Genomic DNA, 23798 nt, shown 5'->3' on the forward strand with positions numbered 1-23798 from the left:
ACGATATATGTCGATAACATCGATATCGATACACTTCTACCTACGTAGTTTATGGTTTGATATTTGGCAACATTGATAATGAAAGACCGACAAATACAGCGTCAATACGCGTCACGCCGGCGACCCGAAACTTTCATATCTTCCCATATCTTTCATAATTTTATACTTTATTATTATTCTCTTTAAAGATGGAATATATTTATAAAATCCCGTTCTTCGTTTTAGAAGTGCCTAATTTAAAACTTAAAAGACCATCTTGGTTCGTGAAACCTAGTGCAATGATAGCTTTTTCTTTCGTTCTTTTATCATACTTTCTAGTGACAGGAGGTTAGATCTGAAAATACAAATTTTATTTTTTGATATAGATTTATTATGTAACAATTAGAAAAAAGGTTTATCCGCATAGTTAATTTCGAGTAATATTACCAATTAAATACGTGTTGTAGGTATAATATACGATGTAATCGTTGAACCGCCCAGTGTAGGATCTACGACTGATGAACATGGTCATACAAGACCTGTAAGTTATAATTATTAATCTTCTCAAAAAATATAATTTTATTAACTAGGTTATAAATCTTTACAGGTGGCATTTATGCCATATCGTGTAAATGGTCAATATATTATGGAAGGTTTAGCGTCGAGCTTCCTTTTTACTTTAGGTGGTTTAGGCTTCATCGTACTTGAACAAACACATAGTCCATCCACTCCAAAACTTAACAGAATTCTTTTGATATGTGTTGGATTCATTAGTATAGTTGTCTCTTTCATTACATGCTGGATATTCATGCGTATGAAACTACCGTAAGCTAATTATTTCTTCAATTATTTTAATTTTAAATTAAAAATTTATTCTATTAAATCGAATATTTTTTTAGGGGATATTTACAATCATGAATGCATTTTTCCAAGCTATGTACAAAACATAACTTTGAGAAAATACATTTAATACTAACACTTTTTATAAAAAAAAAGAATAAATGAAACAAATTTCTTGTAAATACATTATTTAATAAAAAACAATGTTTTTTTATTAAGAATACCTGTTAATAAATTAATATATAAATAAAATAATGTGTTTAAAAATTATACATAATAATATTTAAAACGTGGTAAATACTATGATAAAATACAACAAGAAATGCAATAAATTGTGATTTCAATTACAATTAAATTCATATTTAAGTTTATACTATATGAATATGCATGTAGTATAAATTTTGTACTGCTGTTTAGAGTAAAATTTTAGAGTAAAGAATGTCTTTGACATTATGACATATCTTAAAGAGACTATATTACTATTACTAATGAGAAATATTATTCTGTGGAATACTATAGAAATATAATTTAATTTGTGCATAAGATCCTGTAAAAAGTAACAAAAAAAATATTCTGTTGGTGTTATTGTTATTGTTAGGCCTGACCATTTGGACTTGGCACATCTTTGGACTTTTAACATTACTTTCTAATGTTCACATGAAAAAAAAAAAGAAAAACGATTTAGGCCTAGTGCTAATAGTAGCTCTAGCATTAGTTATTATTATTAATATTCAGTCTTTCATTAACTATACTTTGGTCATTTTACTATTATAATTCACAAGCGTATACGAAATGTCCTGTAAATAAAAATAATATTACTAATTTGTTATTGAATCACTACTTTAATTAAAAATATTCTTACTTGGAAAAATCACTGCTTTTTTCTATTATATGTTCAAATTCTGCAAAACTAAGAGCACCATCATCATCCAAGTCAGCTTCATCCAGTATGTATTGAAGAAGTTGTTGCATATCCATTTCACTTAGTCTTTGAGGAGCTGTTAATCTGTCAACTACTAATCTTAAATCTCCAATTCCCAACATATCATCACCATCAAAATCTACAAATAATTAATAAATTAATTATTGTAATTATGATATAAACATTGAAAACATTATAAACAATATTACCAAATATTCTAAAAGCATGTTCAGCTTTCACAGCTTTTGGAGCAGCATCACTAAATACAGACATCATGTCTAAAAAATCCTCAAATGTACAATCTCCATCTTGACTAGAACTAAAAACTTTGCAAATTCTATCTCCAAAGGGATTTACTCTTAATTCTGGATATTGTAAAATCTTGGACATAGGAAGCTTTGCATTTCTGTTATGTCCAACCTTTTCTGGAGCAAGAGCTTTAAACTTTTGATGTGCACTACCATGCAATAAAATAAATATATTTACAATCATTAATGTATAATGATGTTGATAATAAAGTATATACTTACTATAGAACTTCTTTCTTTGTGAAATATGTTAAGTCCTATAAAAAGTAATATAAAATTAAACAATAAAACAAAATACAAATTAATATATTTGATACATATGATATATTATGACAGTTTTTTTATCAATTATTATAATATGTTATTGATACATATTTATCACCTGATAATCTTGTAATTCCTCTTCAGTAAATTGGCTTTTTCCTGCTCCCATGTCTATATATTTACTTTCTAACAACAATGATACAACAAGAAGAATTTATTTAGTTGTCTCTAACTCAAAGTTCCTCAATGAAGATATGTATCAATCAGATAATTATTGCTTTTTATATCTTATGTATTGAAAGTATATTGTACACTCATTGTTAAGTATTCTAAACATGATGGGATTGTTTAATTGAATATTATTTCAATAAATATACATATCACTACTGATTAATTGCACAACTATGTAAGATTTGGTAAAATCTAAAATGATTTATCACTTTGTCGCTAGATGGCATCGTTAAACTATACTATATAATTATTTAGTATTACACATTTCACTTACTTTTTAATAAAGAGTTTATTAAAAAAATAATATGTTTTTTAAATATTTGCTATTTGTAATAATGATTTCTAATAATTGTATATCGTTTGTCAAGAATTTTGGTATCATTAAAATTTAAATTTTCGTTCTCTTACAGCGCCATCTAACAATCAAATGTAACATAAAATATTTTAGATCGATAGAAATAAATGAACACATTGTAAATTGCTGCACGTGTTCTACGCAATTTTATCGTCTTTTCACAATAAATCGTGTACTCAAATTTAAACAATTTAAATCAAACAATTGATAACACAATATGTTCGAAAAAATGTATAAAGGAATTAATAATGTAACGGGGGTTATAAGAGGAACGTATTACGATGGATTCAAATGGTAAATACAATATATTTGATTTAATAGACTCTACTTATATATTTTCACATCTTCTTTTTTATACGCACATAACCCTGAATTATTTTTAAGCCAGTGTTAAAACAATAACATTGTTTTTCTTGCGTCTGGGTTGCTATTTGAAATACTAAACGCATATTTGATTTTAAATTATTTAATATATGTAACATCGTTTTATGTTTTATAGGTCAATGGTAAAAAGCATCGCATTTTTTGCACTGGGAGTCAAAATTGCTTTAGAATGCAAGGGAATGGATATTATGCCACCAGTTACAGTGTAAAACAAATTTTATAAAATGATAAATTGTTAAGCTTATTGACATTGTTAATGTTACATTACCATCAACATTCAATGATGAAAAGTAATAACTTTTAATGACATAGATTGTACTATAATTTATTATCACCCGTTATTTTATCACTTTTTTTTTTTGTATACATAATAACCCAAAAATTAAAAATGAAGAGGTAAGTTATAGTATATCTCGTGTATTTTCATTATCAAAATTAACATGATTATGTATATAGTTATATAAGTAAATAACAAAATATTAAAAATAAAAAGTAACAAATATGAAATAATCATTTTATTTAATAGATTAAATATTCATTGATCATATCAGTCTAGTACTTTCATTAAAATTTTCTAAACATTATACGTCATTATCTATAGTTATAAAAATCACTTATTATTAATTTCATTTGTTTTTAATATTTCAAAATCATAATATCAACAATCGTTAGAATAATAAATCTTATCTTATGAATAATACATTTACGTGTATGTGTGTATATAAAAATAAATTATTTTCATTTCGAACATAAAATTACAAATTGAGTGTGTGAATGTATAGTTACATTGTCAGATAACACGGATGGTAAGTACTAACACTACCACATTGATATTGTTTCACTGTACGTATATCAAACTGATAATATTATTTGTATGCGATGTCGTGTGATGATGTTGAATTTTTGTTACTTATTTGCCTGTAACGACGTGATAGTGCCAGTTTTCTAATCTACTGAACGATTTTGAAAGATATTCGCCTCGATTAAAAAAGGAAAACAAACAGAAGTTGCAGCGTGACACGTGAAAGTGTACTTTTTTAATAAATACGATCTGTCATATATTTATTGTATAAACGAACAACCTACAACGAATATGATCATTTTATAATTTTAACTTTTTATGTATATAATTCTAATATATTTTATTAAGGATCCATAATAATCCATCATGAGGGAAGAAATCGAAAATTCTTGTTATTCAGAGCTACCAGGTATTCTTTAATAATAATACAATGAATGATTTTTAAATATCTTAAGGGAAATATGTCAGGTTATGTTACATTTGTTTAGCGGTAATTGGAGCATTGCTAGATACATTAGATGATAAATCAATAGATGTCAGACAGTCAGTAACTACAGCAATTAAAACAATATCCGAGCAAAATCCAGAAGTTGTAATTCATGCAGCTGTATATTTTTGGGAACTCCATAGAAAGGTATTAATTTGCTACAATATGTCAAAGTTGCATAATTATCTACACAGCTTATAGCAAATTATTTTTTGTTAAGATATCTTCGGAACATATGGCTTCTTTACTAACAGTGATGTCTGAAACATGTCAATGTCATGGTGCGAACTTGAATACCGATTTAGCATCATCGGTTGCAGAACTAGCTGTAAATGAACTCTTCGGCGATGCTGAAAAGGAAGCAATAGAATTATTGATTTCATTGAGTCAAATACATTGCACACAGGCAATAGGTAGCCTGTTGACCAAGTAATTTTTCACCATTTCTTTGGTTACACAATTATCATTTATTAAACATTATAGTTATAAACGATAAAATATTTATTTATAGATTGGAACCTGGAATACTTCCACATCATACAGTAGTTCGTACTATAGGAATGATTGCAGAACGTAATCCATGTGCAATGATATCGTTCTTCAAAATCACATTAACTATTATGATCCCAATGTTAAGTCAAACACGTGATGAGATATTAAAACAAACATTCTGCCTTAGTAAATTTCAGTCATAATAATAATTATAATGAAAATAATAGACAATTATAATGAAAATATTTTGTTAATGAAAAAATTTTTCAGCACTTGGGAAGATTGCAGAAGCTATAAATGATTATATATTAAATTTAGAAAAAGATTCAAGCCCAGAAATTAGTAAAGAAACGTTTAAAGAGGAAATATGCTCTGCTTTTGATATATTAACATTCAATTGGATAAAAACATCTAAAGATTATAAAGGTGTGGAAGCAGTATTGTCAGCAATTGTTTATATGATACCATTACTGCCACAGGAAGTAGATTGTGAAAGAATCGTTAAGTTAACACCCATATTATTGAATTTTTGTAAAAAAGTTAATACTCGATTAGCAGCAGTTAGGTATGTCATCATTTTCAACTCTCTTTTATTTACCATAATATATTATAATTTCATCAATTTGATTGGGTATTGTAGAGTTTTAGCAGTGGTCTTAAGTTGTGCCACAGAAAATGAGAAGGAAGTTCTTCGCTCATTTTTAGAACAAATACATCAAGTTTTATCTGAATTAGTTTGTATAATTCCATTTGAAGCATCTCGAGATGTACTTCTAACACATTATCAAGTATTACAATGTTCTAGATCATTGATTATATTATTTCCAGAAGAAGGCTTAGATAGGTAATGATGTATTATTAAAACAAATTTATGGAATTTTCAGTTATAAAAAATACTTAAATATGTATTATATATTATAGAATCTTACAGCAATTGAAGTCTACATCAGTATCACAAAAGGCACGGGCATTGGTAGTTCTTAAACATCTTATTAATACACTTCCATCTGAGGTATTAAAAATATTGTAATAAAAACTATATATTTCAAAAAATAATGTAAATATATTAAATCTTCAATATTACTAGGATGATACAACATTACAACGAATTGCACTTAGTTTACAAGAATCATTAGGAGATAGTAGTGCATTACAAATGGTTGGAGCCATTGTAACACTCGCAGCACGTCCTACAGTCCCACTTTTACCATCACAAAGAGCGACCTTTGTTCGTTACATGGTAAATGTTAATCATTATAAATTTAAATTATTCGAATTAAATAACGAAGCAAAAATGTATTGTCAATTTTTTAAGGTAACTCATTGTGGTATAAAGAATGATGAATCAGAGGCATATGCAGAAGCATTACATTTGCTTGCAACCACTGTAGAAGGTGCAGAATCTTGGTTGTGGCCTTGTCTGATACGTGCTTTACTAGATCCAGCTTGTGTGTCGTCGGTATATACTGATACAATAATTCATAATGCAAGAATATTATAAAACGATATATAAAAATATTTCCCATTATTGATATTTTTTAGGTAGCATCTATATTGCGTGCTTTAGCACCGCTGGCAGTAAAAATAGTTAATAACGGTAATTCATCCATTAATCAACGAGATTTTCCTGGTACAAAAATTCTAAGTAGATGTTTGGAACTGCTTGGAGATGTACAGAATCGCCTACCTATCGTAACATTCCTAAAATGTGCAGCACCTTTGCTAGGACACCAACTTATGCCATATTGGGATGAAAAGCTAAAGGAAATTACACATTTTTTAAGAGATGACTTTCCTGTTAATGTCAAATTTATTGAACAGCGGTACGTTACATTTTTTTTTCTTAAAGTAGGGATAAATTATATTAAAGATTCTATTAAAATAACTATAGGAATCTCAACTGGGAAGAGAAAATAGTAGAATTTTTAGAGGAGAGCGTCAAATTAGAAGGAGAAGCATGGAGCTTAAAACTCGCAGATGAATTAGCAGTAAAAGCTAGTACACCACATGTAGCACCTTTGTTAGCATCAATGTGTAGTAGTAATGCTCATATAACACTTCTTATTGAACTCGCACGTTCTCACATATCAAATGAAGAATTCGCAAGAGCAGTTGGAATTTGTTCTAAACGACATTTGGATGTTGTAATAAAATTAATGGAAGAAGCTTGTATGGAAGAAGATACTAGAAAAATTCCTGTAAGATTATTAGGTTTTATTAAAGATTCAAAAGCTATAGCCACAGCAGAAGCAGCAAAAGCTGGCTTGTTAAGATGTTATGCTGAGATTGCACAAAGGGGAGATGTAGAAAAATTATATCCATCATTTGAGGAAAATATACTATTATGGATTATACGACAATTACATGACTGCAAAGAGTTAACTACTAAAGAAATTGGATTATTAGCATTAGAACAGGTAATTTTATATTTTAACATTAATGATAATGTAAAAGTATCGTCATATGAACAGACATAAATAAATTTTATAAAGGTTGCCAATGCAGTTCATCCTAATAGATTGGAAAAATCAACTGGATTACATGCAAAAAGTAGTGGACTTGCAATTTCATTAGGAATTTTGCAAACATCGTCAGGATATAGACCACTACAACTATACCCAAAAGTACTGAAGACTATAGTATCACTAATGTATCCTTTTACTAAAAAAAAAATTTTAACAGATGTGTCAATTTTATTATATTATCATAGAGAAGAATTCCTAAATATAATTATAGACGTGTACCACCACAATTGAATTCAGAAGAAAGAGGAATTGTACTGAGTACAATCTTGGACAAAGTCATAGGTGCCAGTACAGAGGTATACATATAACGTTCAAACATGAACAAAAACGATTTTACATAGCTCATTTACTCATTTTTTTCACAGGTAGTTCTATTGCTACAGTCAGAATTTATGCAACAGGTAATAGATGAATTAGGAATTGTATGTAGTGAAATTGTATCCGATTCTGCTGATGCATTAGCTGATCTTATTGATATATTGTTACCATGGATGCAATCAAAATCAACTACTGAAAGAAAAACTACTTTATTAGTATTAAGGACAACTCTTAGGTAGATTAACAATTTTTTAGCAAATACTGACTTTCGTTGATTATTATTATTATTATTATTATTATTATTATTATAGTTTTGTATTAACTTAATTTTGCATTTATAGATCATACTATCATTCTTTAAAATATACTTATCCTGGTGGTAAATTAGAACCAGGAAGGCTTATGGGAAGGGTTTTATCATGGTGTGCAGATTCAGAACATTCACTTAGACCAATAGCAATAGATTGTGTAGCATTGTCTTTAAATATTGGAGCTCGACATCGTGCTTTATCTCCTGATAATAATTTAGATAAAGACTTAAATAATTCCAAGAAAATTATTGTTGGTGAAGACTCAAAAGCTTGTTATGATGGCATTAAAGTAAGTTCATGAAACATTATGGTTTTATGTATAATAATCATAATGGTATATTTTTATTTAGATCTTAGCTACAGCTGTGTCTGAAAGAATTAATAGTGGTGACATTATCAGTCTAGCAGAAGGTTTAATAGAAGGTTTATTATTTCGCGGAGAAGCAAGTCTTGCTGCAAGTATAGCTCTGTCCCAACATTTTAAAATTAATGGATCAGAAATATCTAGAAGTGATATTACCTTAGTTGGTGAGTTCTGTAAATTTTTAACATACACCAAAATTTAATATGATTAAAAATGTATAATGTATTTTAATTATTATATAGATAGTATTATTACACAAATGAGACAGATGGAAGATAGTAGCTATAGAAGAAATACTGCAGTTGCTATTAAATCTCTAATGGAACATCATCCTGAAGAAGTAATTGAACGACTTTTATGTCAACCATTGCCATTAGATAAAGGCAGTGAAGAATGTTGGAAGGCACTTGGTCTTAGTTTAGATTTAGGCTCTCGTGTATGTTTTAATAACATTTTCTGTATTATAATTAATTGTTTTAAATTAAGTAAAAGTGTTTAGTTTAATTCTATATGATATTGAAATTTTTGGTTTTATTCGTTTAGGCTTTGGAATTACTTCTGGCAAAATTAGAAAACAATAATTTATTCGCGGAAAATGCTACTGCACAGACTGTTAAAAATGGTATAGCATCTTTCCCATCATTGGCAGCTATTGTGGCTCTACGACATTTACTACAATCTCCAAATTCAAAAGAATTGGTTAATAAACAATTATCAAATCTATTATCAGTATTATTGAAATATCTTGCAGGATGGTTACATGTTGATGCTCCTGTATGTGTTATTAGTACTAAGTTCGGTTATGTGCCAAATAGAGAAGGGTGCAAGATAAATCCACATACAGAAACTTATTCTGTATTAGTCAATGTATTAACTACACTAGATTCAAATATAGCATCGAGTTTACTTAATGAAAATGTGAGTACAATAATAAATTTATGATTTGTATGCATTATAATTTGCAATGTTTATAAATAATTTACAAATTCTAGATCTTTTCCTCTGAAACAGAAGCTGAGGAAAGTGTAGTGGCAACAGTACGTACAATGATGAGATGTATACATACGAAAAATAATGTATTATCAGCTTTGGCTCAGTCTTTAGGAAGAATGATGACAAGTACGATTTCTGCCCAAAGAGCAGTAGCTGCAACTTTTTATTCTGAATTAATAGGAAAAATTAATTGTGATGTTATATGGCTGGATGCAATTATAAATACATTGTATGAAGCAAAAGCTGATTCATCTCCTTTGGTCCGAAAATTAGCTACTATTGGACTTGCAAGAATTGCCTATTTAGAGCCTAAACAAGTAATAAAATTTACTTATAGATAACATCCAACTGTTGATTCTATATTTAGTACATTTTTTATGAAGTATATTGTTCCAGGTTGATGAATATTTTGATAATTGTATGGATGCCTTACTTGATGGTTTAGAAGAATCTGCCATAGGAGATGGGGGTAATGATGTGATTTTAGAATCACTACGTGGTCTTTCTGTATTATTATCAGTTCAATTCGTGCGTCCAGTAAGTCCCCGAGTTGTACTTGCTTTAAAACCATTTATTGAAAAAGAAAATTGGGAAATGAGATTAGCAGCTATAAGTGCCTTAAGTGCTGTAGCTTGTAGTTGGCAGAAAATTGTTACTTCACCAGATGATGATATAAAGGATCATCTTTTGGGTTGCTTACCCTGTCTTACTATAAGACTAGAAGACGAAAATGTTACAGTGGCGAAGGTATCATATTAGTAATTAGTAATTATTTATTTGTGAACTTTTTAATGTGTATATATTTTTATTATTTATAATCAATAGGTAGCACAAGAAGCTCTACGTAATACAGCAAGGTTATTGCAATGTCAACCTTTATTTGATATAATACATGCTTCTTTAGGATTAAATATCGAATTTCATTTTGAAAAATTTATATCGAATTTGATACATTGTCTACAAAAAGAGCTTCCACAAAGAGCAGAAGAACTGAGGTATTTATAAATTTTGAAATATTAATCATATGGAATATATCTTACATTTTTTACAATTATTGTTTTCAGAAATGCTGTAGTTCGAGGATATTCAAGATCCGAAAATTTTAATACTAGGGCCACATCTGCACTACTTTTAGGACACTTTGGTTCACCAAGACCAGAAGATATTCAAAGGTTGCTTCAATTGCTACGGGATACGGAAAGCATTGTTAGAAAACGTGCTGCACATGCACTATCTTTATGCTTTATTTTATGATGTAATGAATAGCTTTTAGTATCTTATTCTCACATTGTTTAAATATTTTAATATAAGATTAAATGATTCTACATCATAGTTGTTATATAGAAAAGTATCCTCTGTCATTTCATCTATTTGGAGCTTAATATATATATATATATATATATTTATACAAAATTAATAATTATAAGAAGTTTATATATTTATTTAAACAATCTATATAAAGGCTAAACTAATGCAATTATATTAATATAATTATAATATAAACACTGTGAATAAAGTATGCTACTATTATAAAAAAAAAGTATCATATTTAAATAATATTAGATATATTAATAAAACAAAAATCCCTTATTAGAAATATTTTATCTATTAAATAATTAAACATGTACTGTTTCATATATAATAAAGAACATATATGTATACACACACACATGTATCGTTTCATGTTAACATTAGAAAACATATATATATATATATATGTATGTATGTATGTATGTATAACATTACCAACGGAGTATGGAGTATCGTTTGTCATTCAAATAATTACAACAAATTTATAAATAAATATAATTGATTAATAATAATCTTAATCTTCAACAAATCGTAAATTTACCATATAATATTGAGTGTTTTTATAATTTTCTAAGAATGATATGCTATGAAGAACTTGTCGAGACGTTTGTTTAGTTTTAATCTAAGATTCTAAACACCTTCTGCAATATATATATATATATTATATTTAGAAATTAGATTATATTCATTATATAGAATATTCATTATATATATATGTACTATTTTAATAAAATGTGTAAAGTATACATACCGACGAAGTGCTTGTGATATAGATAAATCTGGATGAACAATTGGTAATACCTTTTTCTCTAAAGGAATACCTAAACCTACATACGGTCTATAACCACCATACGTAGGAGATAACTTATCATAAGCTATACGCAATTTATCTTTTTCTAACAATCTTTTTACTTCCAATCTATTTTGTTTTGTTTCTAAATGTTCACTTTCTGATTTACTAGAAATTATAAAAAATATTTTTGTAAATTTTCAAGAAAAATTTATGATGTAATATAAATTTACCTGTGTATATGATCAATGTTTGATGTAGTATTCATCAAAAATGAACGATCTTGCAATTTATCCCATTTCTCAGCTTCAGTTGGAAACCTTGCTGATAAAATACACAATGGTTTTTGCATACTCTGTAAAATAACATTTTAAATAATTGTTCTAATTATTAACTATAACAATGTAATCATGTAGACCATACTTCTTTACATATTTCTTCTACATTTATTTCAGTATGACATGGATGTCTTGGTTTAAAATCACCCCAAACATCTTTAGAAGCATAATTTGATGTTGTCATGTATGTAAAATCAACCAATAGTTTTCTTGTTTTAGAATTCTGTATATCATCAAGACTTATACCTGGAGTCATATACACACGTGGTCTAGATCTATATTATTGTTAAAATATTATATTATATAAATAATTTATTTACATTAATCTTATTTAAGAAAAGAAAATTTCATATGTTATAACTATTATTTCTTTGACCTTATCACCTCTTGATACTGATGATCTCCAAGAATTTTGTGTCTAATTGATGGCTTTATAGAAATAATTGTTGTATCTTTAGATTCCCAAAAAGTATTAAATGGTATTTGCTTATCATAGCTTAAGTATTGTAAAGTATCATGGGCTCTAACTGTTTGTTTTGATAAATCCAAATGTTTTGCATCCTTTAATGGACTTATAACATGTGCTGTTGTGGGAGTTTTCTAAAGAATGTGGTGATTTATATAAAAAAAAGTAATTATTTTATAATTATAAATTTACCTCTGTTAAACTCAATGGATGATGTACATAATCATATTTGTAAGTAGTTGGTTCTTCATATAGCTCTATATTTTTTTTGTAAATATTACAATTTGTCATGATTTAATATGTAAGTCATTCAATTGTATTAAATAAAGCAAATCTGGATTTTTAATGTAATCTATGTTAATATGTAACAGTGAAGTTTGATATATATTCTAGATATATCATTGTTTTATAAAAAAGAAAAATATAACCAACGAGAAATTAGTTTGACAGATTTTATATTATTTAAATAATTATACATTAGAGATAAAATTTGATATAGTTTATTTATTTTATAAGATTAGTATAATATGAAAATTGTAGAAAATTTACTTCTACTATTTAATATTAAATTTATTTACTATGTAACTTCTCAATGCAAACACTAAGTTGTTGAAGACGATGAAGTAAATGTCTCATATTTGCACTTGATTGCCTTAATCCAGACTGATCGCTACCAACTTCTTGTCTCTGACCTAATTCAAAATGAAGTCTAGCTAAACGTTCTTGCTGTTCTCTTATCTCTGTCATATGTTCCATACTGCAATCTTTACCTATATATTTTATGGATTAAAAATTTTATATGTTGATATATATATATATTTCATTAACTTCTTTAATTTGTGGATATAAAATTAATAATATATACAAACCAAAAGCTCGTAAATTTCCACTATGAAAATCTTCTAATAGCTGCAATAAAGCTTGTTCCATGCGTCTAACATCAGGTACCTCTGATAAAAAACAGTGATGTTTGCATGGTGTCATATCTATTACATATTATGACACCAAAACAAAATGAAAGAGGTGCAATTAATTAAAAAATCAAAATAATTCAAAAATATTCTTGTAAAAAAAATATAATCTAAACCATAAGTGAGGAAAAAATTATTAACAATTACAAGGACACAGAATCATACAAATGTAAATAATATACAAAACATGCATACATATAACATATATATATATATATATATATATATATATATATATAAAGGAAGATAAAATATATAGATAAATAAATGCTATAAGTTAGTACCTTTTTGTTGTCGATTGAGCTTTGGAGGTTCTGGTCTATTAGGTCTTTGTTTCTCTTTTTCATTTAGATAAATTAAACGAGATTGATTGGTAGCATGATTTGAAAAATTAATGGCTCTCCCAGAAACCATAGAACCTTGACTAGTTGCTTGGCCAGAACTACCCTTACTAACAATAGGAGAAGTCTGAGTATTGCTTTCCCATAATACTTGTTGCTAAAGATGTATTAATTAATTAATACTTGTCAATATTGCAAACTCAAAAGACATATTATCCATACCGATACATGAGAGCTATGTGTTTCATTTTTACTTGGATGTTGTGATCTTGCTGGTGTTAAAGGAGGTGTAGCTTCACCACCACGACTAAGTGGTTCCTCGCATTCTTCTTCTTGAACTAATTGTTGTAGTTCACCACAACCTGATACCTCCACCATTTTGATAATTTTTTAATTATAATTTTTTTGGCAATTAAAAATTGTCTTAAAAGACACGTTTACAAATAGTATTTAATTTATTATATTTATAAAATGCAGTAGTCTCTTGTTGTTATTCTTATGCCATAAAAAAATTTCCGCTTCTAAATAATCACATTACTTCTCAATATCATATATGATAATATCACTGCATGACAAAACGTAGTTCTTTTCCACCATTTTTATTTATATTATTTACTTATCATCTTAGACAGAATATCTATTTTTATGGAAAATAACAATACAATAATACACATGCGCACAAAGGTGATTTATCAATCGTTTACGGGGGGTATCACATGTTTAACCAACACATGTAAATGCTCCTTAATAATATTTTAGTTGTTACAATCATTGACGTATAGAATTACAGTGAGTGCCGATTTGGTTCATATCATCTGTAAAAAATACTTTTATTGTTAGAACAATTGACAAACAACATTAACTAGTTTGACTTCGCTATATGCGAAGTTATGCGAAACTATGTGTTATCTCTTTTAAGACGATTAAAACACAGTAATTTTTTTATAAGTATGTAACTTAAAATTGATGTAACTAACTTTTTGTATATTGATAATAATAAGGATATTACAAGAAATCAAAATTTAAAATACTATTCAAGAAATAATTAACTACATTCTATATACATTCGTTCATAAACGAAGTGAGTAATTTGTACTGTTTATGTGACAGATTTACTTAAAAGGTCGAGTAAACATTTTTTTTATATTGGTACAAGAAATTTGTAATACATATATTTTTGGTATTACAAGCCAAATTGATGATTCCATGGATGCGTGGTCGAATAGCAGAAGCCTGGCATAACAGAAAGAGCTCAAGGACAGCTGAAAGGCAGTCCTTGACTCTTTCTTCCACCGACACAGGCAATTCGGAAAGTAATAGCACCGTACACATGCCATTATCTTCAACTACTAAGTGCTTTAATGTGAATGTCATCAGGTTATTAAATTTATAAGTAATCAATTAATTTTGTTAATATTAAAAATAATAAATTATATTTATTTTTTCCATATAGCATGGAAGGTCATGTATTAGATGTTGGGGTAAGAACTGATTTCACTGTAAAAAAAATTAAGGAAATGGCAATGAAACATTTTTATGGCCAAGATATATCTAAATCTACTTCTAAGTATCGTTTAATCCATTCATCTAAGTTTAAACAACTCATAGATGATAAAAATATTGATGATGAAGAAATTGATGAGCATGGTGAGTTTTTAATACTTTAAATGATAAAATAATAAGTCATGTATCATATATCATTTTTATTTTAGATGAATTAATATTAGTAGAAATACGGCCTGTTTCTAGCAAAGAAAATTTTCCAGAGGAAACTTTAAAAGGTCCAACTGAAGAAGCAATAGCAAATGCTACTAGTGATTTACCTATAAGAAATCCACCTAAATATATACCACCTATTAATTTCTCTTTTGATGTAAGATTATATTTCAAATAGTAGTAGTAATTGTATTTCTTGAATATTTTATCAACAGTTTTTTTTCAATAGTTTCAGAGTGAAACTCGTAAAATTTTAATAACACTTGTGCAAGCATCAGCAAGACTATTAATGGGTAGTCGAGAGGCACCAAAGCTTTTTGAAATGATTAAAGAAAAATTTAAAGGAAGATGTTGCCCAAATATTGATTCTAAAGCTATAAAAGCATTAACTGATATGGGTTATTCTTTTAAAAAAGTGATTACAGCACTTCATATACGAAAGTAAGTAATATGATATTGTATTTTTCAAATACAATATGACGAAATATAGTACCTTATATTTATAGGTCTGATATGACAGAGGCTTTAGAATGGCTGATAGAACATCAAGATGATCCAGATGAATATTATGAAGATGATGCGACAGTAATTTCTTTATATGCCAAAACAGATATCAATGAAGCAGGTCCTAGTTCTTCAACAGGCAGTACAGAAATAACCTTTAAGGAAGCATGTGCTGATCTCTTTAGTGGTAATAATATTATCCATTAAAATGATACGACTTCTTTAAATTTATCATTTATGTTACATATATTTATTGTACTAATGTTCAGATAGGGAAGCTCAATTCGTGAAAGAGAATCTAGTAAATATCGTAACTCTCTTATTAGAATATTTCCGGCAATTTAAGAAATTAAATTTTAAAGCAAATCCAAGAATGATAGAAACATTTTTGGAAATGGGTTTTGAAGAAAAAAACATAATAGAAGCATTAAAAGTTACTGGAAATAATCAATTTAATGCTGTAAGTATAATACTATATCGAACGTAATGTATTCATATTACAATTAATTCAAAAATATCTGATTTGTATAGTGTGAATGGTTACTTGGTGAACGACGACCTAGTTTACAAGATTTAGATGTTGGCCTTGACACAAACGAATCCATTTATCACGCAATTATAAGCAATCCTCAAATACAACTCAGCCTTAATAATCCAAAAGTGCTTCTTGGTAAATATAAATTTACAATTTTTAATTTAATAATTTAACAAATATTCGATTATTTTTTATTAACTAATAATTTTTCTCAGCATACTTAACAATGCTAGAAACACCTTCAGCATCATCTGTGTGGATCAATGATCCTGAAATATATCCTGTATTCAATCAAATATTTAAAACATATCATGCTGAAAAACATGCCATCCATATGAATCGTTCTAGGATGAATTAACATTATTAGCAGATATAAAAATCTTCAATATCTGTGGGATAAACATATTTTCATATAAACTTACAAAAATAGATCCTACAGGAAATACTTGGTATGTTACAATTAAAAAAAGTTCGAAATTTCAATGCAATTTATTAAAAAAAATCGCATGTTTATTAATTTATCATTGTTCCTAACGATTGTATTAAAAATTAAATATAATATCAGTCACTTTAATTACTAGCACCGCTGTTTGATGAAAGTAATAACTTTAAAGTAATATAAAAATTTTGCTTTAACCATTTATAATAGAAATGATTTTAAAAAAAATAGGGATGTGCTGTATCTATATATGCTTTGTACTTTATATTCAAATAATAAATTAATGATTTATCTGCAGTAGTATTAATTATATTTTTCAAATTTTTACCTTAAAATATCATTAATGTAATGTTAGACTTGAAGTTGTTTTTTGTGTTACCCTGTTACAAAAAAAGCATTATTGAGTGTATATGATCTAAGAAGAATCAAGTGAATGTAGTAACTAATAGTAATACATTGTATAGTTCAGTGGCGTTAGTGTCGGCGTTATTTTTGACAGTTGTTTTCGTTAACACGTGCATTTACATCAATATTTGTGGAACGATGGTATATTATTTTACAAGCGAGGGTAATTTATCATTATTGTTTTATTTGTTCTTCAAAATATACATAAATTATATGTTATTTGCGTATATAGTCGTAATTATGTTTTTCATAACATTTTGTTAAGGTTAGTTTAAATTATTATTTTGAATTGCAGTTGTACAACCACCAGTAACATTATTTATGGGGGTTGATAAATATGAAAGTAAGTGAAATGATATAATTTCATTGAATGAGAGAATTAAATAACGGTTATTATTAATATTGTATTTATAAAACATTTAGATGAGGATTTGATTAAGTGGGGTTGGCCAGAAGATGTATGGTTTCATGTGGACAAGTACTCCTCAGCTCATGTGTATTTACGATTACATATGGTAAAGATAATATATATGTATTCTGATGTTATTATAGCATATAAATATATAAATAAACTACTCTCTTTTATATTCTGGTTAGGGTCAAACAATAGATGATATCCCTAGTACAGTTTTAGAAGATGCTGCACAATTAGTAAAAGCAAATAGTATTGATGGAAATAGAATGAATGATATTGATGTAGTTTATACAATGTGGTCTAATTTGAAAAAGACTCAGGAAATGGAAGTTGGTCAAGTTGGTTTTCACAAAGAGAAAGATGTTCGTAAAATTCATGTTACAAAACGTCAAAATATTATTGTTAATCGACTTAATAAAACTAAACGTTCTGAACAAGTAAATTTACAAGCAGAAAGAGAACAAAGAGATAGAAATGAGCGGAAAGATAAGAAAAAGCTTTTAAGAGAACAAAAAGAAAGAGAAAAAGCTGAAGAGAAAAGACGTCAAGAAGAAGCTGAAATGAGGTATGATAGAATGTTTACTGCAAAGTATTTTCTATTTATAATTAATTTGTTTTAAACTAAAATGTATGTATATTATTATTTAGTATGTATATTCATTTTTTTAGAAGCTACAATTCTTTATTTAATTCATCTAACATGACATCAAATACAGAAAATAGTGGCTATGATTCAGACGACTTTATGTGATGAACTCAATATAATTTAATTATTACAAGTGGTGCCTATTGTAGATCATACTTTAATTGATATTATAGAGAATATAATTGAAATAAAATAGAAAGCACTTGTATTGAATATGTAATTTGGTTACTAATTGAACACTTGTTTTCATATTTATATTAATAGTATAATGTGAAGTTATTAATAAATTATGGTGTATTATGTACTTTTTAATTTTATTTACAAATATTTTATTTTAGTTGTATGTTAATAACATTTGAATTATAGTACATAAGTAATATCTAGTAATATAGTACATAATAAAAAATACTTAAGAAATAGTAGAATTATATTATATGGGCACCAATTTCATTAATTGTTATAATAATGTAATATTAACTGTTTGCAAAGCATTAACTATCCATTCTGGGTACTTTTTATCTGGATATACATTTAACATGTAATTTTGTACAAATTCAGGATATTTTTGTTGCTTTATACTTTCTCTAATATCTTTCATTAATTTCATTTGAAATGCTATATTATGAACTGTTAATAAGTGACATGCAACTGTTTCTATTGTAACTATTTGATGAAGATATGCACGTGTATATGTCTTACAAGTGCTACATGGACAAGATTCATCAATTGGCCTCATATCTTTACTATATTGGTTTTGTTTTAAATTAAGTTGACCTGTACGTACTAAAGCACAACCAAATCTCTGAAATTATAAATTAAAAACATAATGTTTTTATAGAATTATTTTGGAAGTATAATAAAGGATATATAGTGCTTTACTTACAGCTGTTCTTGTTGGAAATACACAATCATACATGTCAACACCTAATGCACAGCATACAACTAGATCTATAGCAAAACCAACACCCATTAAATAACGAGGTTTATTTTTTGGAAGAATATCAGTAGAAAGATGTACCATTTTCCAAAATATATCTTTACTTTCACCACCACTATAATAAATTTTTAGTTTATATATAACTATATTATAAATATATATTTCATAAAATTAGATTTTTTTTATTATAAAATTAGGTGACATTTATAATAAAATAATACCTTAATCCTCCAATTGCATAACCATTTACTTTTCTTTTAGTTAATTCATGGGCACATTCTGATCTTAATTTAGGATCTAATCCACCTTGTACAATAGGGAATATACTTTGTTCATCAGATCTTTCATGTGCTAATAAACATCTATCTAACCATCTTACTGTTCTATAAATTAAATATTACTATTAATTGCATTTAAAAATAATATTATTAGTTTTATTTTATATATATATATATATATAAAACATAATAAATTAAATATAATTTATTGAATCAATATTTACCTTCCCATAGCTTCTGTCACTCTTGGTCCTGTTTGTGTACTTTTAACTACATCATCTAATTGCATTATTATATCAGCACCAATTATATTCTGAATTTGAATTGAGCGTTCAGGAGTTAACATACAATCAGTATCTAATAATAAGAAAAAATATCTAATAAAAATTAAAAAATAATTTTTGAATATATACAATTAGATACATGATTTATAAAATGATTATACTTTCTACACTCTTATACAATACCATTATATGGAGATTTAAAGTTCACTCCTTCTTCTGTAATTTTGGCAAGTTGTAATAATGACACCATTTGAAACCCACCAGAATCAGTTAGTAATGCTCTTTTCCAATTCATAAATTTATGTAAACCTCCTGCTTTCTGCAATATTTCAGTACCCTAAAAAATTATAATTACACAATAAGATTTACTATCTAAAATTTGAGAAGATTTAAAAAGCAAGATTTGTTAAAAATAAGAAATAAGATACAGGTCTATTCCCAAGATGATAAGTATTGCCAAGAATTATTTGACAATTCAATTCTTCTAATTGTTGAGGCAATAAACCTTTCAGAGTACCCTAAAACATATAATATAAATAATTTCTGATAATAAACTTTTTTTTTATATATTTATATACATAACACTATAAGAAAAATAATTTATTTACCTGTGTTCCTACTGGCATAAAAACTGGAGTATCTACATGGTGATGCCTTAAAGTTATTTTCCCAGTTCTTGCTTTGCTAATTTCACATTCTGCTAAAATTTCGAAGTTCAAAGGCGATGTTTTTTCTTCTGTCATTATTTGTAAATTATTTAAATTTAATTTTCTCATCCAATGACGCATCTATGTAGAAAATAATTCCACGTGTGTGTAAGGTACACCCTGACGTAATTCTTATAGTTACAAATTTATAATTACACTATTTTCATAAAAATCGATGTTATTTACAGTATATATATTAATGCATAGTTTAAAATAATGTACATAACAAATTTATTCATTAAATTATTTTTTCTTTACAACAAATAAATATAAAGACTAGAAAATATCGGTCTATTTCTTATATAAATATATAGTGTGTGTGTGTGTGTGTGTGTGTATATATATACTACATTATTACATAGGCGAGCTTTGTAATAAAATGGTATATATACAATGGAACACTCGGTTGACTTCCATTGTAAACACATTTCAACGATATAAAGGTACCGTTGCTCACGTAGGAGCGCGCATTATCCATTTGTCGACCAATCAGACAGCTTAAATTACAGATCCAGTTTAATACGATTTACTAATTTTTTGCCAATGCGCTCATAAGAAGATATCATTGTTTCACATATATCTATTTGTACAGTTTAATTCCATTGTTGGTATCATAAATAAAGTATTTTCATAACTTTCAAGATAACTCCGCTGTACGTTGTATGTGATTAGAACTCTATAATCGATAGTACAGCTGCTGCCATCTGTCGATAGCGTAGAAGTATTATCTTTAAAAAGTTATCATAGTTCATTCCAGTTTATTAGCTCTCAGCGGCTCTCCGTTGCTCTCAGTTGCTCTCAGTCTTATGATCGCTGGTTTAGAAGAGTCCGAAAGTCATGCGACTTCAAATTTTCCGGTAACATGGCATCGCTCGACGACGAGCTCAAATCACATTTCATTCGTGCAACTGATGAATTGGAATGGGTTCCTTTGTCTTTGACTCTAATCGAATATCCACAAGGTAAAGATTTTTCAGTATTACCACAATCAGAAATATAGTCGGCGTCAGTCGGAAACAGACATGTGCGATCATACTAATTTTGGATTCTTCGTGTCTACATTTTGTTATTGCTACCTGTTTACATGACAGGTATCATTGATTTTTCATAAATTATTCTTTTATATCATATTTCTTTGAACGAAAACATGAAATTATTATAATAACATACTTTGTGTTGTGTTATAAAATAATTATTTTCTATTTTTATTATTTTTTCAACTTCATCTGATCAATAAGTATTATTTTTTTTCTTATAATTAAATGCTTTTCTTTTATAGGAGACATACTTGGTAAATTATTAGCTCTGATAAGTTTAACACCTTTCGTTATTTTGACTGGTTTTATGACATTGATTCTCTTTAGAAGAGATTTGCATACTGTAAGTATAAAACATTAGAAGTTTTGCTTAAATTATATTTACACTATCTTATATTTAGAGTAATCATTTTCAAAGGTTATTTATTATTGTCTTTTTCAGATTGCATTTTTCAGTGGAGTTATATTGAATGAATTTGTTAATTTAATATTAAAACATACCATTCGTGAAGCAAGACCATTAAAACGTGATGGTATTTATAATGAATATGGTATGCCTTCTACACATGCACAATTTATGTGGTTCTTTACTACATATGCAATACTTTTCATATGTATTAGGTAAATGTTTTTTTTGTCATTTCATCATTATATTGTCGATTAATCTAATGATATAATTTGTTTGTTATACAGGTTACATCACAATAGTAATAGCACAATATCTGAAAGGTTTTGGCGAATAATTATTGTGGCTGCTTGTATAATAGTAGCTGTTTTAGTATCTTATGGCAGAATTTACCTACAATACCACTCAACTTCCCAAGTTTTATGTGGTGTACTTGTGGGAGTTACTTTAGGAGTAGCATGGTTTTTAATCACACATACAATTCTGACTCCTTTGTTTCCTCTTATTGTATCATGGTGAGTTTGTATCCTATTAATTGATCTAATCAAAATCCTATGCATAATAGTTATGAAGTATATTTTTTAGGCGAGTATCAGAATATCTGCTGTTGCGTGACACAACTTTAATTCCAAATGTATTGTGGTTTGAATATACAAATATTCGTACAGAAGTTCGAGCACGTTCGCGAAAACTTGTGTCTATGAAATCACAATGACGTTTAATGGCTGGCCAATGGGCTAATAGTAAGTAAACAATTGTTGCCTTTATAATGATTAATTGTGATGTCGAACGTCATTCCATTGAGTTAGCAGAACTGTATCACAAACCATTATAATTCTATTATATAAATATTGCATTTATACATGGTATTGAAATTTACCATTAGAATTGTAATAAATATAGATATGACCTTTGTATATTTCTAAATCTTTTGTTACATTTATTATACAGTCAATTAAATATTAATTCCATAAACCAGTTTGTGCATTAGTTTTATATGATAAAAAATTAAAGAATATTTATTGCATATATATTGTACTAATATTTTTGGAAATGCATGGTACTATGAACTTGTAGGGGAACAAAAGTTTCATTGGTTTTTCATGTGACAAAAACATGTACTTTGTATATAAATAAAATTTCTAGAAAAAGATCAGTCTTCATTTTTTTTATTTTAATTTCAACCTATTTGTTTGTTGATTCATTGAATTTTTGCAGAATTTTGCACCTTTGGACTTAATAAACAGTTCAACTCCCGTGTGAAACCCATTACCACTCGTTCTACGGAGAAATTATTTCATCGTTTGGAACAGGTAATTGTCTGATGATGACTAAAAAAGAACAGTATGATAGAATAGCTCAATTTTTGTTTAGTAATGATTCTAGGATAAAGTCCTGAACTTCCTGCAGTTTTTTCATCAAAGACATCAATGTTGATTGGACTACTTTCCTCAAGAATTTCTTGATTATAAACTAAACTAGTGGTCCATTATCAGGTACAAATATTACTTTTTGCTATATGAATACCTTTTAACTGTAGGATAAGCTGATCAACTCAAATAGATTCATAGAATCTGTGATGAGCGATAATTGTATTTCGTATACTCAATATAAGAATGTTTATTTTTTTTATAAATCTTGTGTCTTAATTTTCAATCTTCCTAAAATTTTTCGAATAACGTTCAGTATCGTTAATA

At 27.5% G+C, this 23798-nt stretch overlaps 9 protein-coding genes and 1 long non-coding RNA gene across 17 annotated transcripts; 6 read left to right on the forward strand and 4 right to left on the reverse strand.

The window, feature by feature from the left end:
• The first annotated feature begins 108 nt into the window (after window positions 1-108).
• Window positions 109-1020, forward strand: LOC122632670 (oligosaccharyltransferase complex subunit ostc-B). Its single transcript, XM_043819775.1, has 4 exons — window positions 109-327; window positions 447-520; window positions 587-804; window positions 879-1020. Exons 1-4 carry the CDS (start codon window positions 189-191, stop codon window positions 895-897), a joined length of 450 nt encoding a protein of 149 aa, XP_043675710.1. The 5' UTR covers window positions 109-188; the 3' UTR covers window positions 898-1020.
• LOC122632649 (calcium and integrin-binding protein 1-like) lies at window positions 541-2731 on the reverse strand. Of its 2 annotated transcripts, XM_043819742.1 has the most exons (6): window positions 2631-2731; window positions 2432-2559; window positions 2272-2306; window positions 1951-2198; window positions 1682-1880; window positions 541-1616 (listed from the first exon to the last, which is right to left on the reverse strand). In XM_043819742.1, exons 2-6 carry the CDS (start codon window positions 2480-2482, stop codon window positions 1595-1597), a joined length of 555 nt encoding a protein of 184 aa, XP_043675677.1. In that variant the 5' UTR covers window positions 2483-2559; window positions 2631-2731; the 3' UTR covers window positions 541-1594. The 2 variants fall into 2 exon arrangements, with proteins under 2 accessions (XP_043675677.1, XP_043675667.1); XM_043819732.1 differs by having other exon boundaries at window positions 2432-2726.
• A 102-nt stretch (window positions 2732-2833) lies between these two features.
• LOC122632675 lies at window positions 2834-3594 on the forward strand. Its single transcript, XR_006327926.1, has 2 exons — window positions 2834-3193; window positions 3399-3594. It is a non-coding gene; the product is annotated as an uncharacterized LOC122632675 (long non-coding RNA).
• Window positions 3595-4117: 523 nt separating this feature from the next.
• LOC122632551 (maestro heat-like repeat-containing protein family member 1) lies at window positions 4118-10900 on the forward strand. The gene is made up of 22 exons (XM_043819478.1): window positions 4118-4494; window positions 4574-4719; window positions 4793-5001; window positions 5084-5250; window positions 5335-5629; window positions 5705-5908; window positions 5986-6076; window positions 6152-6304; window positions 6380-6523; window positions 6607-6887; window positions 6956-7481; window positions 7557-7714; window positions 7801-7885; window positions 7955-8142; window positions 8249-8507; window positions 8569-8746; window positions 8825-9018; window positions 9126-9500; window positions 9575-9892; window positions 9972-10322; window positions 10401-10570; window positions 10640-10900. Exons 1-22 carry the CDS (start codon window positions 4452-4454, stop codon window positions 10827-10829), a joined length of 4725 nt encoding a protein of 1574 aa, XP_043675413.1. The 5' UTR covers window positions 4118-4451; the 3' UTR covers window positions 10830-10900.
• A 53-nt stretch (window positions 10901-10953) lies between these two features.
• Window positions 10954-14434, reverse strand: LOC122632630 (coiled-coil domain-containing protein 28A). 3 transcript variants are annotated; one of them, XM_043819694.1, is made up of 4 exons: window positions 14015-14434; window positions 13736-13949; window positions 13286-13466; window positions 10954-10978 (listed from the first exon to the last, which is right to left on the reverse strand). In XM_043819694.1, the coding sequence occupies exons 1-4, from the start codon at window positions 14168-14170 to the stop codon at window positions 10954-10956; spliced, it is 576 nt and encodes a 191-aa protein (XP_043675629.1). In that variant the 5' UTR covers window positions 14171-14434. The 3 variants fall into 3 exon arrangements, with proteins under 3 accessions (XP_043675629.1, XP_043675610.1, XP_043675619.1); XM_043819675.1 differs by lacking the exon at window positions 10954-10978 and adding an exon at window positions 12965-13250 and having other exon boundaries at window positions 13350-13466; window positions 14015-14417; XM_043819684.1 differs by lacking the exon at window positions 10954-10978 and adding an exon at window positions 12965-13250 and having other exon boundaries at window positions 13350-13430; window positions 14015-14416.
• LOC122632608 lies at window positions 11339-12816 on the reverse strand. Its single transcript, XM_043819641.1, has 6 exons — window positions 12673-12816; window positions 12391-12614; window positions 12100-12289; window positions 11910-12031; window positions 11638-11844; window positions 11339-11527 (listed from the first exon to the last, which is right to left on the reverse strand). Exons 1-6 carry the CDS (start codon window positions 12769-12771, stop codon window positions 11509-11511), a joined length of 861 nt encoding a protein of 286 aa, XP_043675576.1. The 5' UTR covers window positions 12772-12816; the 3' UTR covers window positions 11339-11508.
• A 96-nt stretch (window positions 14435-14530) lies between the features above and the next one.
• LOC122632581 (ubiquitin-associated domain-containing protein 1) lies at window positions 14531-16905 on the forward strand. The gene is made up of 9 exons (XM_043819556.1): window positions 14531-14740; window positions 14983-15169; window positions 15246-15439; window positions 15505-15665; window positions 15738-15949; window positions 16015-16199; window positions 16282-16472; window positions 16544-16682; window positions 16763-16905. Exons 1-9 carry the CDS (start codon window positions 14683-14685, stop codon window positions 16903-16905), a joined length of 1470 nt encoding a protein of 489 aa, XP_043675491.1. The 5' UTR covers window positions 14531-14682.
• On the forward strand, window positions 16862-19330 carry LOC122632641 (coiled-coil domain-containing protein 25). Of its 2 annotated transcripts, none has more exons than XM_043819720.1 (5): window positions 16862-16996; window positions 17687-17734; window positions 17815-17906; window positions 17989-18371; window positions 18476-19330. In XM_043819720.1, the coding sequence occupies exons 2-5, from the start codon at window positions 17713-17715 to the stop codon at window positions 18555-18557; spliced, it is 579 nt and encodes a 192-aa protein (XP_043675655.1). In that variant the 5' UTR covers window positions 16862-16996; window positions 17687-17712; the 3' UTR covers window positions 18558-19330. The 2 variants fall into 2 exon arrangements, with proteins under 2 accessions (XP_043675655.1, XP_043675644.1); XM_043819709.1 differs by lacking the exon at window positions 16862-16996 and adding an exon at window positions 17391-17554.
• On the reverse strand, window positions 18447-20778 carry LOC122632590 (queuine tRNA-ribosyltransferase catalytic subunit). The gene is made up of 7 exons (XM_043819567.1): window positions 20560-20778; window positions 20380-20469; window positions 20135-20288; window positions 19892-20024; window positions 19611-19772; window positions 19336-19504; window positions 18447-19254 (listed from the first exon to the last, which is right to left on the reverse strand). Exons 1-7 carry the CDS (start codon window positions 20737-20739, stop codon window positions 18910-18912), a joined length of 1233 nt encoding a protein of 410 aa, XP_043675502.1. The 5' UTR covers window positions 20740-20778; the 3' UTR covers window positions 18447-18909.
• Window positions 20779-21102: 324 nt separating this feature from the next.
• LOC122632616 (dolichyldiphosphatase 1-like) lies at window positions 21103-23737 on the forward strand. 4 transcript variants are annotated; one of them, XR_006327903.1, is made up of 8 exons: window positions 21103-21379; window positions 21481-21620; window positions 21938-22038; window positions 22138-22316; window positions 22389-22616; window positions 22687-22844; window positions 23320-23414; window positions 23476-23737. XR_006327903.1 is itself a non-coding variant. In XM_043819659.1 (5 exons), exons 1-5 carry the CDS (start codon window positions 21521-21523, stop codon window positions 22814-22816), a joined length of 738 nt encoding a protein of 245 aa, XP_043675594.1. In that variant the 5' UTR covers window positions 21402-21520; the 3' UTR covers window positions 22817-23252. The 4 variants fall into 4 exon arrangements, 1 of the variants encoding a protein (XP_043675594.1); XR_006327902.1 differs by lacking the exon at window positions 21103-21379 and having other exon boundaries at window positions 21403-21620; XR_006327904.1 differs by lacking the exon at window positions 21103-21379 and having other exon boundaries at window positions 21608-21749.
• Window positions 23738-23798: the final 61 nt, after the last annotated feature.

Source organism: Vespula pensylvanica, chromosome 1, assembly GCF_014466175.1.
Source record: "Vespula pensylvanica isolate Volc-1 chromosome 1, ASM1446617v1, whole genome shotgun sequence".
Classification (NCBI taxonomy): Eukaryota; Metazoa; Arthropoda; class Insecta; order Hymenoptera; family Vespidae; genus Vespula; species Vespula pensylvanica.

What these genes read in the sequence shown, in the direction of transcription:
- LOC122632670 (XM_043819775.1), top strand. Translation starts at nt 189, where the DNA reads ATGGAATATATTTATAAAATCCCGTTCTTCGTTTTAGAAGTGCCTAAT. An exon ending in ATACTTTCTAGTGACAGGAG is followed by an intron (nt 328 to 446) that starts GTTAGATCTGAA and finishes TACGTGTTGTAG; the next exon opens with GTATAATATACGATGTAATC. An exon ending in AACATGGTCATACAAGACCT is followed by an intron (nt 521 to 586) that starts GTAAGTTATAAT and finishes AAATCTTTACAG; the next exon opens with GTGGCATTTATGCCATATCG.
- LOC122632649 (XM_043819742.1), bottom strand. Translation starts at nt 2,482, where the DNA reads ATGGGAGCAGGAAAAAGCCAATTTACTGAAGAGGAATTACAAGATTAT. An exon ending in AGGAATTACAAGATTATCAG is followed by an intron (nt 2,307 to 2,431) that starts GTGATAAATATG and finishes TACTTTTTATAG; the next exon opens with GACTTAACATATTTCACAAA. An exon ending in AAAAGCAGTGATTTTTCCAA is followed by an intron (nt 1,617 to 1,681) that starts GTAAGAATATTT and finishes TTTTATTTACAG; the next exon opens with GACATTTCGTATACGCTTGT.
- LOC122632551 (XM_043819478.1), top strand. Translation starts at nt 4,452, where the DNA reads ATGAGGGAAGAAATCGAAAATTCTTGTTATTCAGAGCTACCAG. An exon ending in ATAGGTAGCCTGTTGACCAA is followed by an intron (nt 5,002 to 5,083) that starts GTAATTTTTCAC and finishes ATTTATTTATAG; the next exon opens with ATTGGAACCTGGAATACTTC. An exon ending in CGAGTTTACTTAATGAAAAT is followed by an intron (nt 9,501 to 9,574) that starts GTGAGTACAATA and finishes TACAAATTCTAG; the next exon opens with ATCTTTTCCTCTGAAACAGA.
- LOC122632608 (XM_043819641.1), bottom strand. Translation starts at nt 12,771, where the DNA reads ATGACAAATTGTAATATTTACAAAAAAAATATAGAGCTATATGAAGAA. An exon ending in ATCCATTGAGTTTAACAGAG is followed by an intron (nt 12,615 to 12,672) that starts GTAAATTTATAA and finishes CACATTCTTTAG; the next exon opens with AAAACTCCCACAACAGCACA. An exon ending in TAGAAGAAATATGTAAAGAA is followed by an intron (nt 12,032 to 12,099) that starts GTATGGTCTACA and finishes GTTATTTTACAG; the next exon opens with AGTATGCAAAAACCATTGTG.
- LOC122632630 (XM_043819675.1), bottom strand. Translation starts at nt 14,170, where the DNA reads ATGGTGGAGGTATCAGGTTGTGGTGAACTACAACAATTAGTTCAAGAA. An exon ending in CACATAGCTCTCATGTATCG is followed by an intron (nt 13,950 to 14,014) that starts GTATGGATAATA and finishes ATACATCTTTAG; the next exon opens with CAACAAGTATTATGGGAAAG. An exon ending in TGGAAATTTACGAGCTTTTG is followed by an intron (nt 13,251 to 13,349) that starts GTTTGTATATAT and finishes TAAAATATATAG; the next exon opens with GTAAAGATTGCAGTATGGAA.
- LOC122632581 (XM_043819556.1), top strand. Translation starts at nt 14,683, where the DNA reads ATGCGAAACTATGTGTTATCTCTTTTAAGACGATTAAAACACAGTAAT. An exon ending in ACACAGTAATTTTTTTATAA is followed by an intron (nt 14,741 to 14,982) that starts GTATGTAACTTA and finishes TGGTATTACAAG; the next exon opens with CCAAATTGATGATTCCATGG. An exon ending in TGAAGAAATTGATGAGCATG is followed by an intron (nt 15,440 to 15,504) that starts GTGAGTTTTTAA and finishes TTTTTATTTTAG; the next exon opens with ATGAATTAATATTAGTAGAA.
- LOC122632641 (XM_043819709.1), top strand. Translation starts at nt 17,530, where the DNA reads ATGGTATATTATTTTACAAGCGAGG. An exon ending in ATATTATTTTACAAGCGAGG is followed by an intron (nt 17,555 to 17,686) that starts GTAATTTATCAT and finishes TTTGAATTGCAG; the next exon opens with TTGTACAACCACCAGTAACA. An exon ending in TGTATTTACGATTACATATG is followed by an intron (nt 17,907 to 17,988) that starts GTAAAGATAATA and finishes TATTCTGGTTAG; the next exon opens with GGTCAAACAATAGATGATAT.
- LOC122632590 (XM_043819567.1), bottom strand. Translation starts at nt 20,739, where the DNA reads ATGCGTCATTGGATGAGAAAATTAAATTTAAATAATTTACAAATAATG. An exon ending in TATGCAATTGGAGGATTAAG is followed by an intron (nt 19,505 to 19,610) that starts GTATTATTTTAT and finishes AATTTATTATAG; the next exon opens with TGGTGGTGAAAGTAAAGATA. An exon ending in TATTTCCAACAAGAACAGCT is followed by an intron (nt 19,255 to 19,335) that starts GTAAGTAAAGCA and finishes TTATAATTTCAG; the next exon opens with AGATTTGGTTGTGCTTTAGT.
- LOC122632616 (XM_043819659.1), top strand. Translation starts at nt 21,521, where the DNA reads ATGGCATCGCTCGACGACGAGCTCAAATCACATTTCATTCGTGCAACT. An exon ending in TCTAATCGAATATCCACAAG is followed by an intron (nt 21,621 to 21,937) that starts GTAAAGATTTTT and finishes TTTCTTTTATAG; the next exon opens with GAGACATACTTGGTAAATTA. An exon ending in TTAGAAGAGATTTGCATACT is followed by an intron (nt 22,039 to 22,137) that starts GTAAGTATAAAA and finishes TGTCTTTTTCAG; the next exon opens with ATTGCATTTTTCAGTGGAGT.